Source organism: Bufo gargarizans, chromosome 5, assembly GCF_014858855.1.
Source record: "Bufo gargarizans isolate SCDJY-AF-19 chromosome 5, ASM1485885v1, whole genome shotgun sequence".
Classification (NCBI taxonomy): domain Eukaryota; kingdom Metazoa; phylum Chordata; class Amphibia; order Anura; family Bufonidae; genus Bufo; species Bufo gargarizans.
In genome coordinates, this window is record NC_058084.1 from 212,632,573 (window position 1) to 212,645,188 (window position 12,616).

A 12,616-nucleotide genomic window follows, 5' to 3' on the forward strand; every position below is an offset into this window, starting at 1 on the left:
GCATTCTAAATGGAGAGCAATCCGTTCAGGATGCATCAGGATGTCTTCAGTTCAGTCTTTTTGACTGATCAGGACAGAGAAAGGGCTCTTTCACACCTGCGTTCTTTTCTTCCGGCATAGAGTTCCGTCGTCGGGGTTCTATGCCGGAAGAATCCTGATCAGTTTTATCCTAATGCATTCTGAATGGAGTGAAATCCGTTCAGGATGCATCAGGATGTCTTCAGTTCCAGAACGGAACGTTTTTTGGCCGGAAAAAATACCGCAGCATGCTGCGCTTTTTGCTCCGGCCAAAAATCCTGAAGACTTGCCGCAAGATCCGATGTTTAGCTTTTTTAGAGTGGTTACCATGGCTGCCGGGACGCTAAAGTCCTGGCAGCCATGGTAAAGTGTAGCGGGGAGCGGGGGAGCAGCATACTTACCGTCCGTGCGGCTCCCGGGGCACTCCAGAGTGACGTCAGGGCGCCCCAAGCGCATGGATCACGTGATCGCATGGCACGTCATCCATGCGCATGGAGCGTTCTGACGTCATTCTGGAGCGCCCCGGGAGCCGCGCGGACTGTAAGTATACCGCTCCCCCGCTCCCCACTACTACTATGGCAACCAGGACTTTAATAGCGTCCTGGCTGCCATAGTAACACTGAAAGCATTTTGAAGACGGATCCGTCTTCAAATGCTTTCAGTACACTTGTGTTTTTCCGGATCTGGCGTGTGAGAGAGGCCATAATAACACAGCATGCTGCGGTTTTATCTCTGGGCCAAAAAACTGAACATTTGCCTGAATGCAGGCTTTTTTTCGCATAGGAATGCTGCATCCATCCTTGCAGACCGCAAAAAAAGGGGGGGAAAAAAATTCCAGATCCGTTTTTCCGGATCACACCGGAAAGACGGATCCAGCATTTCAATGCATTTGTAAGACGGATCAGGATCCTGATCCGTCTTACAAATGCCATCAGTTGGCATAATTTTCAATGGATCCGGCAGGCAGTTCCGGCGACGGAGCTGCTTGCCAGATCACTGTGCCACAAGTGTGAAAGTACCCTAAGGCTACTTTTACACTAGTAGCACGGACCTCCGGCAGGCTGTTCCGTTGGGTGAAGAGCCTGCTGGATCTGTCCTGCCGCTAGTGACCGCGTGCCCCCGGACTGCTGCTCCGTCCCCATTGACTATAATGGGGGCGGTGTGGAGGCACAGCGAGAGGCTGCCGGAATAAATGTCGGACATGTCGTAGTTTTGTTCTGACAGCCTCTCGCCGCGCGCTGCCGTGCCTCCGCCGGAACTCTGCCCCTACCCCCATTATAGTCAATGGGGACGGAGTGGCAGTCCGGGGGCACACGTTCACTAGCGGCAGGATGGACCCGGCAGGCTGTTCACCCGACAGAACAGCCTGCCGGAGGTCCGTGCCGCTAGTGTGAAAGTAGCTTGATACAACCTTATTCTGGCCACTAGGCCTAATAATAGGTCATGATTTCCTGTTCTGTACAGGTAACTTTTCAGTAGCCATTATCACTATAGGCAGAATTACAATGACGAGTAACACCTCTGTATGGATAACACAGGATGCACCATTCACAATAGGTGATATTAGCACCTTCCTGACTTCTGCACAGGTCACAGAGCATCCCAAAAACATGTCAGCTCCCGTCCATTGTGTCTGTGGCTGCTCTCAAAGAACAGGAAGTTCCGACATCATTTAAGTTTATAAGGAAAGTGTTATAGAGTCTCACCCACCTGTAGGCGTGGATAGGTGCTCTAGTCGCGTTTGACCCACCCAGTCAAAAGGTATATAAATTGGAATAAAAATCAAATATAGCGACAGGCACTCAACTTATGGTAGCATTCAATCAAGGTATAAAATGAGGGGTATTAAAACTCTAATTTAATGAAAAATTGTAGAACAAGACAGTTACAAATAATCAATAAAAGGATGTATATATACCACTCTGTATAACTGCACACAAAGTAAAATGACACAATCAGCAGACAAGTCCAGGGGTTAATATCTCATCTAAACGTTGAGGTTTACACATAGATGAGGGCTGGTGTGTAGTATGGCCTCTCAGTCTATAGCTTCCTTGGTTTTGTATACAATATATTGCCTGGGGTATTTCTCAGAGCTTATATCTGATTGAGATAGCAGAAAAGATATTTCTCAGTTCGGTAGAGGTGTATCCTGCAGACAGCTTGCACTTGTTAGTATTGTCTATATAAGGTGATACCATCAGGGCACTGATATGAATAACGGTTAGTGCTGCAGATTATCTGGTGTTAGTAAATGGCTTGTATCTCCTTTTAGTTAGTTGGATCAATTAGGTCTCATATCAATGGATTGTAAGTGCATATGTCCATTCGAACATGAATCGGCAACTGTATAATAAATACCTTGTGAGTTGGTATTCGTTTTCAGTCTGTACCTCCCCCACTATGTGGCGTCCCACGGAGCGGTCGGTACCTGACTTACTGTTACCTCCTTCCTCTAGATCAGAGTTCCCAACTCAGGTCAGGATTTAGGAGTATCCCACAGAATGAATACCTGTGGTAAATCCTGATGAATGGACACTAAATATATCAGCTGCCCAATACTAAGGAAATCCTGAAAACATGACTGGTAGGTGGGCCCTGAGGACTGGAGTTGAGGACCACTGCTGTAGATGACTCCAGCCGTAGTACTTTGTCGTCCAGTTACACTGGATGTAGATCTCCGACTATGATACCTCGCGTGATCCTGGAGATGGCAGTTTGGCGCCCCACGTGTTCAGGTATGTCGGTTTCCAGCTGTTCGGTCGGGTCTTAGGTATCGGAGGTGATGCAGAAATTCACACAGAGAGAAGCACTTCTTCTTATTAGGTGCCGGGGCACTTTTTCATGTCCATGGATGTTTAGAGTGGGTCCTGGGATATTAAAAATATAACCATGAGCGTTTCCGAGTGTACACTCACTCCATCAGTGGTGAGGGTAACCACTGATGAAGGAGTGAGTACACATGTATCATTTTTAGTTTAGTGGCCAGTGTGAAAACTGCAGGATTTTAGGATTAGTATTTAAAGGGTTGTCAGGATCACAACTTATACTAAGGATGTGAGCTTAAAGGGACACCCAGATTCTAACTCTTTGAGCTACAGGGTTACACTAAATTTTCCTTCTTTAGCTATCGGATGCCCACTTCTAAGGGATGTTAGCTGCCACCACTTGTCTTATTAGGTGGACAAAACACCTTAAGGCTCCATTCACACGTCCGCAATGTGTTTTGCGGATACACAGAGTCACGGACAGCACATTGCCGGCACTAATAGAATATGCCTGTTCTTGTCCGCAATTGCGGACAAGAATAGGACATGTTCTATTTTTTTGCGGAAACGGAAGCACGGATGCGGAAGTGCGGATCCGCAAATGTGGATGCGGACAGCACATTCCGGTCCCATTGAAAATTGCGGAACGGATGCGGATCAATTTTGCGGACGTGTGAATGGACCCTTAACTGGGTAACTCTTAATTACCCACTCAAACCTACTACGCTCTCTAGCATTCACAGGGTTACTACACAATTAGGGCTCATGCACACGAACGTATTTTCTTTCCATGTCCATTCTGTTTTTTTGGGGACCGTATGCGGAACCATTCACTTCAATGGGTCCGCAAAAAAAAAACAGAAGCTACCTGTGCATTCCGTTTCCATATGTCCGTATTTCCATTCCGCAAAAGAATAGAACATGTCCTATTATTATCTGCATTACAGACAAGGATAGTACTGTTCTATGAAGGGCCTGCTGTGCTGTTCCACAAAATACGGAATACACGCGGATGTCATCCGTATTTTTTGCGGACCACAAAATACATACGTTTGTGTGCATGAGCCCTTATACGTAATGCTTCTTCTTAGGTCGTGGAACGCTCTTATTAAAATGCACCTTTCATCAGTTTTTACTTGCTAATATCACTACCTCACATGGAAGCCCAAGATTAGGAGTTGTCATCACTTTATTCCAATTCTTTACTGATCCGCTGCTCACTGTGCCCCCGTTCAGCTTTGGCACCCTGTATGCTAATCTATAGCATCAGTACAGGGAGAAGGAGACGGCAGCTTTTCTCAGGGGGTGTCTCCTTCTCCCTGGCTGATGGCTGTCCATGCGCAGCGGTCCGCGTCACAGCCAGGGAGAAGGCGAGCTGTGTTTCTTCCTGCGGTCCGCTGTGATTAGACAGCTCACAGCCAGGAAGAAGGAGATTTCCCCTTGGAAAAGCTGCCGTCTCCTCCTCCTCTCCTGGCCGACTTTCATGCTTGGGGGTAGCATGAAAGTTGGCCAGATCATCAAATGGGTTGTCCTTCAAAGAAATGACAATTTGCTATAGGGACGCACATTTTAAGAAAGTATGCAGATTCCACCACTAGCCCCCCTTCCTCTGATGTCATGGAGAGACTAGTGCAGGGATGGCCAACCTGCAGCCCTCCAGCTGTTGTAAAACTGCAATTCCCACCATGCCCTGCTGTAGGCTGATAGCTGTAGGCAGTCTGGGCATGCTGGGATTTGTAGTTTTGCAACAGCTGAAGAGCAGCAGGGTGGCCATCCCTGGGCTAGTGTGTAGGCTAATGGACTTTTACGACCGTGTTTTATGAGGTCAGTTTAATAAAGGTTTTGTCTCAAAATCTGTCCACTAAGATATATTTTCTTCTGGGCATCATAGCGACTTCATACTACCTTCATCCAACCCATCATGAGGGGTTTCCTAATTACTACATCTTACAGAGCCCTGATTGAGGTGACGTTAATACAGGTGATGCCGGTAATTGGCAGGAGCAGCACACTGCCAAGTTATGGATTAGATCTAGTATTTCTTTGATATATGGGTTTTTATACATGACCCCTTCTTCAGGTTTAAGGAGTTGTCCGGGTTCAGAGTTGAACTCGCACATATGCTCCCCTTCACTCATTTACTATGTATGAGTGGAGCATCGGAGCACATCTAGCTGTTTGTTTACTGCCGGTGATATACCCAGCTTTTTCTCAGTCTTCTATTCAGAGTCTTCCATCTATTAGTTATCCCGGTGACGTCACTGGCACTAATGGACAGTCTTTAATGCTGCCCTAGCTTCAAGTGTATAGGAATGAGCCATCCCACTAATATGAATGGGACGGCTTTTTGTAATTATACCTGCGATGTTGACGGTGAGCAGGTAAACAATCAAGGGAAGGTTGCGTTGGCGTGGCCTTCTCTTCAGCCAACTGATCAGCGGGGGTGCTGGGTGTCAGACCCCCACTGATCTGATATTGATGACCTATCCTGAGGATAGGTCATCAATATTAAAATCCTGGAAACCCCCTTTACCTATAACCTGTAATATTACACTCCAGAAATGCAGGCCCCTCTTTTAGTGAATTCCCCATCACCACCTCCTCAGGCAGAGAGTTCCATAGTCTCACTGAAGAATCCTTTTCTATGTTTGTGTACAAACCTTCTTTCCTCCAGACGCAGAGGATGTCCCCTCGTCACAGTCACAGTCCTGGGGATAAATAGATGATGGGAGAGATCTCTATACTGACCCCTGATATATTTATACATAGTAATTAGATCTCCCCTTGGTCGTCTTTTTTCTAAAGTGAATAGTCCTAATTTTGATAATCTTTCAGGGTACTGTAGTTGCCCCATTCCAGTTATTACTTTAGTTGCCCTCCTCTGAACCCTCTCCAGCTCTGCTATGTCTGCTTTGTTCACAGGAGCCCAGAACTGTGCACAGTACTCCATGTGTAGTCTGACTAGTGATTTGTAAAGTGGACTATGTTCTCATCACGGGCATCTATGCCCCTTTTGATGCAACTCATTATCTTATTGGCCTTGGCAGCAGCTGCCTGACATTGGTTTCTACAGCTTAGTTTGCTGTTCACTAAAATTCCTAGGTCCTCTTCCATGTCAGTGTTACCCAGTGTTTTACATTTAGTATGTACGGGTGACATGTCACGAGAAGGGGGTCCTGTTCCCTTGTTCTGATGGAGCAGCAGGTCATGTATGCACGCTGCTGCTCCATTCATTTTCTATGGGAGCGGCAGAGATAGCCTAGCAGTGTACTCAACTACATCCAACGCTCTTATAGAGAATGAATGTAGCAGCAGTGTGCGCCACGTGCATTTCATCTGCAGAAATTCTGCAGATTTAAGATCCGTGCCACATGTCCATTTCCACACAGATTTCTTTCTGCAGCATGTGTATGGAATTCGTGAAAAATCACTACTTTGCTGCTGCAGTAATACGTTGCAGATTTTCTGCCCACAACCATATTCGAACATATTGTGAACATACCCTAATGTTTAAATAGTTTTTGCTTTCAAATGAAGCAGTTGCGTTCTAGTAACAATATATTTGCTAAATAATTCTCACCATAAGTAAAATGAATTAGAAATGAAATTAGAAATATCTTCACACACAATGACATCACAATGATCCAAATAATATATCTTTATTTGTTCCCATCATACATCACAATTCTTTAGAGGCATTTTTGTCAAACTATGAGTAAAACCTTTAATACAAAGATTACAAAAAAATGTAAAGCAATAAAGCAAAATGTCAAGTTCAGCATTTTCATTGTGCATTTTATTAAATTGCTGGCAAAATATCTTCTTTTCTGGAGTAGACGCCATCTTGATCTCTTATTGATTTAACCAATCAGCATTCTCAGGTCTTCATCTGTAAGATCATTCACCTGCATGATTTTCTCCAGATATTCCATGTATCGACCTCTGTCTTGGAGAAATTGAGGAACTCTGGCATTTTGGAGAACACTAAGGTCTTTCAAGCTCTCTATATCTTCAAAGGAAACCTTCAAGAAAATGAATGATGAGTTATAACTGGGTGTAAGTGGGCCATATGAAAAAGGGTTGTGACCCTAATAACACCTGCTTTCTATATTACGTGGTCTCATCTGGACATCAGACGTTAAATTCTTTACATTTCCTGTAAATCAAATGTTATTAGAAGTTTTTCCTTTTTTTTCCCACCAGATTGATTTTAAATTTGCGAACATAGAAGGGTATCCTAGATAAAAATAATAAATTTTTTCTAACGTTCTGACTAGGGATGAGCAAATCGACTTCAGATGAAACATCCTAAGTGGATTTGCATAATACTTTGTTAGAATACTGTACGGAGCGAGCGCTCGTACTGTATTAGAATGTATTGGCTCCTATGAGCCGAAGTTATTACTTCGCGAAGTCTCACGAGACTTCTGGTAATAACTACAGAAATTAATTTCTACTGTAAAAAACTTTACCGAACTCGGGTTCGGCTCCAAGGTACCACTTGCAACCGAAACCGAGATCGGTAAAAGGAGCCAATACATTCTAATACAGTACAAGCGCTCGCTCCATACAATATTCTAACTAAATTTTATGCAAATCGACTGAATGTTTCATCCGAAGTCAATTCGCTCATCCCTAGTTCTGACCTTGAGTTATATGCTTTGAGTTTGAGCTGTTGGTTTCCGTTTGAAACAGTCAACAAGCTTGTTGTCAGACACACCCCTAACAGCAAGTATAATGGTTATAAAATGTACCTTTCCCATAGCTGTGAGAAGGTGGAAATCTATGGTCTCTCTATGCCTTAGAATTCGTAAAATCCCATCAAGGTAGACTTGATCTTTATTGAAGCAACCTGTGAGTTAGGAGAAAATCATGATAAACATCCAGAACATGATACCGTTCTCAATAACTACTATTTATAACAGCATCTGTATTTTTGTGGCATTTGTTTCTGCCTTTATTTTTTTAGACACAGTGGGGATCATTTATCAAACTGGTGTCAAGTATAACTGGTTTAGTTGCCTATAGCAACCAATCAGATTTCTCCTTTCATTTTCCAAAGGAACTGTCAAAGAATGAAAGTTGGAATCTGGTTACTATGGGCAACTAAGCCAGTTCTACTTTACTCCAGTTTGATAAATGACCCCTAGTGTGTCTTACCACTAGTGTTTACTTCATGGCATTTTTCTCTATAGCTAGGGAGATGTCAAAACACCAAGAGCTCCAGCCAGGGCCGCACCGCCAATTAGGTGAGGTGAGGTGATCAAGTGGGGGGCGGCAGGGCAGCAGAGATGAGCACTTCCATTGTGGAAGTGCTCATCTCTATATTCATCTGTATCGCTGTTCTCAGGACAGCAATACAGATGCATGTGCTGCGGGGCAGGGGAGAGGCGTCTGCCTTCCCTGTTCCTCTGATAGGCTACAGGCGCTAGGCCTGCAGCCTATGAGAGGCTGGTGCAGGTGGCACAATGACGTCATCACGCTGCCTGAGCCATACAGCGCGGAACACAGGCTCGGAAGAGGCCTGCATTGCATCGCTAAAAGCTACATGGAGGTAAGTATATGTGTTTATTTTTTTATATTGCACACAATGCAGGAGAGGAGCGTTATGGGGGGCATCTTGGGGCACTTCTTACTGGCACATTATTGGGGGGCATCTACTGAGGGCACAAAGAAAGGGTATTTTATATGGGAGGCACTATGGGGAAGGGGGAGAGGAACACTATGGGGGCATCTACTGAAAGCACAAAGAAGGGGTATTTTATATGGGGGTCTGTGTATAGGGGCATTTTATAATGGGACACATTATGGGGCATCTACTGGGGCACGAAGAAGGGGTATTTTTTTACTGGCAAATTATGGGGTACACTGAGGGTATCTACTGGGGCACTATGAGGAAAGCGGCAGAGGAGCACTTTCCTGGGGGTACTATATAGATTATAGTACCGGGGGTACTATATACAGGGAGTGCAGAATTATTAGGCAAATGAGTATTTTGACCACATCATCCTCTTTATGCATGTTGTCTTACTCCAAGCTGTATAGGCTCGAAAGCCTACTACCAATTAAGCATATTAGGTGATGTGCATCTCTGTAATGAGAAGGGGTGTGGTCTAATGACATCAACACCTTATATCAGGTGTACATAATTATTAGGCAACTTCCTTTCCTTTGGCAAAATGGGTCAAAAGAAGGACTTGACAGGCTCAGAAAAGTCAAAAATTGTGAGATATCTTGCAGAGGGATGCAGCACTCTTAAAATTGCAAAGCTTCTGAAGCGTGATCATCGAACAATCAAGCGTTTCATTCAAAATAGTCAACAGGGTCGCAAAAAACGTGTGGAAAAACCAAGGCGCAAAATAACTGCCCATGAACTGAGAAAAGTCAAGCGTGCAGCTGCCAAGATGCCACTTGCCACCAGTTTGGCCAAATTTCAGAGCTGCAACATCACTGGAGTGCCCAAAAGTACAAGGTGTGCAATACTCAGAGACATGGCCAAGGTAAGAAAGGCTGAAAGATGACCACCACTGAACAAGACACACAAGCTGAAACGTCAAGACTGGGCCAAGAAATATCTCAAGACTGATTTTTCTAAGGTTTTATGGACTGATGAAATGAGAGTGAGTCTTGATGGGCCAGATGGATGGGCCCGTGGCTGGATTGGTAAAGGGCAGAGAGCTCCAGTCCGACTCAGACGCCAGCAAGGTGGAGGTGGAGTACTGGTTTGGGCTGGTATCATCAAAGATGAGCTTGTGGGGCCTTTTCGGGTTGAGGATGCAGTCAAGCTCAACTCCCAGTCCTACTGCCAGTTTCTGGAAGACACCTTCTTCAAGCAGTGGTACAGGAAGAAGTCTGCATCCTTCAAGAAAAACATGATTTTCATGCAGGACAATGCTCCATCACACGCGTCCAAGTACTCCACAGCGTGGCTGGCAAGAAAGGGTATAAAAGAAGAAAATCTAATGACATGGCCTCCTTGTTCACCTGATCTGAACCCCATTGAGAACCTGTGGTCCATCATCAAATGTGAGATTTACAAGGAGGGAAAACAGTACACCTCTCTGAACAGTGTCTGGGAGGCTGTGGTTGCTGCTGCACGCAATGTTGATGGTGAACAGATCAAAACACTGACAGAATCCATGGATGGCAGGCTTTTGAGTGTCCTTGCAAAGAAAGGTGGCTATATTGGTCACTGATTTGTTTTTGTTTTGTTTTTGAATGTCAGAAATGTATATTTGTGAATGTTGAGATGTTATATTGGTTTCACTGGTAAAAATAAATAATTGAAATGGGTATATATTTGTTTTTTGTTAAGTTGCCTAATAATTATGCACAGTAATAGTCACCTGCACACACAGATATCCCCCTAAAATAGCTAAAACTAAAAACAAACTAAAAACTACTTCCAAAAATATTCAGCTTTGATATTAATGAGTTTTTTGGGTTCATTGAGAACATGGTTGTTGTTCAATAATAAAATTAATCCTCAAAAATACAACTTGCCTAATAATTCTGCACTCCCTGTAGAAGCATTTTACACTGGCACATTATGGGGGCATTATATAGGGGTATTTTATACTAGCACACATTATAAGGGGGCATTTTCTGTACTGGTGCTCATTTTAAGGGGGCATTTTTCACATTATAAGGTAATTATTACTACTGGGGGACTATGGGGAACATAATTACTAGTATGGGCACTATGAAAGCATTATTACTTCTGGGGAAGAGTGGGGACATAATGGGGGCCCTGTAGGAGCACTGTTACTACCAAGTGCGCTCTGGCAGAGAATTAGTGGGACTTTTGGGAGCACTATTACTCGGGGAGGGGCACCCTGGCACAGTATCAGCTTAGCATAATTATTTTTGGGGGAAATTATGTTTACACTGTTAGTATTAGGGACACTATTTATTGGGCACAGTTATTTTAGGACACTGCGTGCCAATAATTATTGAGGTGCACTATCTGCATGATACCAGTATCATCAGGGGTTTATCTATTTCTGTGGGGGGGCGATGTTTCAATTTTCCCCTCAGGCAGCAGAAAAGATATGTGCACGCCTGGCTCCAGCATGCCGCAAGTTTGAAAAGAAGCCAGAAAGGCAAAAAATTAATTTAAGGGAAACCACTCCTTGGGATTGAGCATATAGTAATTGGTAAATGCATTCAAACCACGCTACGAAAAAAAGGTAAAAGAACACCTAGAAGTATTTAAGATAAAAAGCAAATTGTGCCATAGAGCAATGCTGGAGTATGTTACTTAGAGTGATCGAAGTTCCGAGATTCCATACTTTACATAAAGATGTTTTGCAGACTCCGAAAAGTAAACTCGGCTTCGGTTCCGAGGTACAGGTCTGAACTGAAGCCGAGTCCGGTTTCAAGTTTTAAAGTGGTTTTCCACTTTAGAAATCAACTACCAAAGTTACTCAACAAAGTCACGTGCAACTTTGCGAATAACTTACTTTGGCTCATCGGAGCCCATACATTCTAATACTGTACTGAGACGGATCGCCGTACAATATTAATCCCAAGTTTTGAACAAAGTGACTTTGAATGTAGCATCCGAAGCTCCCTTCACTCATCACTAGATAACCTTCGTTATGTCCAGGACATTTTGGAACCATTCCTACTGCCATTTTTGAGTCGGGAAACTGGTGTTCCAATGCCTGCCCGCACACTACCTGCATTACAAAATGTGGCCTTTATGGTATACAGCAACTACAATTGGCCAGCTCGATCACCAGATCTCTCCTCCATTGAGAATGTTTAGGACTGAATGGAGAGACGGATCTCCCATGCACAGGGGCATATACCTGCGTCATCGTCAGTACGATTACGATACCACGTGTAGGTTTTAATAAAAAAAAATAAAAAAACTTTGACATTATTGACATTTTTTTAACATTGCCATATTCTAATCCCCATAACTTTTTTTTATACTTATGCATACCTCCCAACCGTCCCGGATCCGGCAGGACAGTCCCCAATTACAGTGGCTGTCCCGCTACGGGGGAGATATGTCCTGCTCTCTGGCAGCTGTGCCTGCGTCCATAGGAAGCAGAGACAGTTGCCATAATGTAGCAGATAGCCGTCGCCAGCATCGGCTCCCTGCTTCATCATCCCTACCCACTGCTGGCTCTCCACACCTCTGCTCTGTGCGGGGGGGGCAGCAGTTTGCCTCAGCCCGCCTCCTTCACAGACCAGAGCAGCCAATGTCCTGCTGCTAGGAAGAAGGTAAGTATATGGTGTTAATTTTTTTTACTTTCTGTGAGGGGCACAATGTGGGTATATTACTGGGGGCACAATGTGGGCATATTACGGGGGGGGGGGGGGATTTGGGCATATTACTGGGGGGCACAATGTGGGCATATTTCTGAGGGGCACAATGTGGGCGTATTACTGGGGGACACGGTGTGGGCATATTGCTGGGGGGCACAATGTGGGCATATTACCGGGGGCACAATGTGGGCATATTACCGGGGGCACAATGTGGGCATATTACCGGGGGGCACAATGTGGGCATATTACTGGGGGGCACAATGTGGGCATATTACTGGGGGCACAATGTGGGAATATTACTGGGGGCACAATGTGGGCATATTACTGGGGGGCACAATGTGGGCATATTATTTGGGGGCACAATGTGGGCATATTATTTGGGGGCACAATGTGGGCATATTACTTGGGGGCACAATGTAGGCATATTACTTGGGGGCACAATGTAGGCATATTACTGGGGGGCACAATGTGGGTATATTACTAGGGGGAAAATTTGGGCATATTACTGGGGGGCCAATGTGGGCATATTACTGGGGGGGCACAATGTGGGC

The 12,616-nt window shown here is 44.6% G+C and overlaps 1 protein-coding gene across 1 annotated transcript in view; it reads right to left on the minus strand.

Annotated features, from left to right (window-relative positions):
* Positions 1–6,429: 6,429 nt before the first annotated feature.
* Positions 6,430–12,616, minus strand: part of KIAA0895 (KIAA0895 ortholog) — a 40,854-nt gene continuing 34,667 nt past the window's right edge. The window contains exons 6-7 of the mRNA XM_044294391.1: positions 7,541–7,638; positions 6,430–6,808 (exon numbers count right to left, since the gene is read on the minus strand). Coding sequence (XP_044150326.1) covers positions 6,647–6,808; positions 7,541–7,638 — 260 coding nt within the window. The 3' untranslated portion in view covers positions 6,430–6,646. The remainder of the gene's footprint in view (positions 6,809–7,540; positions 7,639–12,616) is intronic.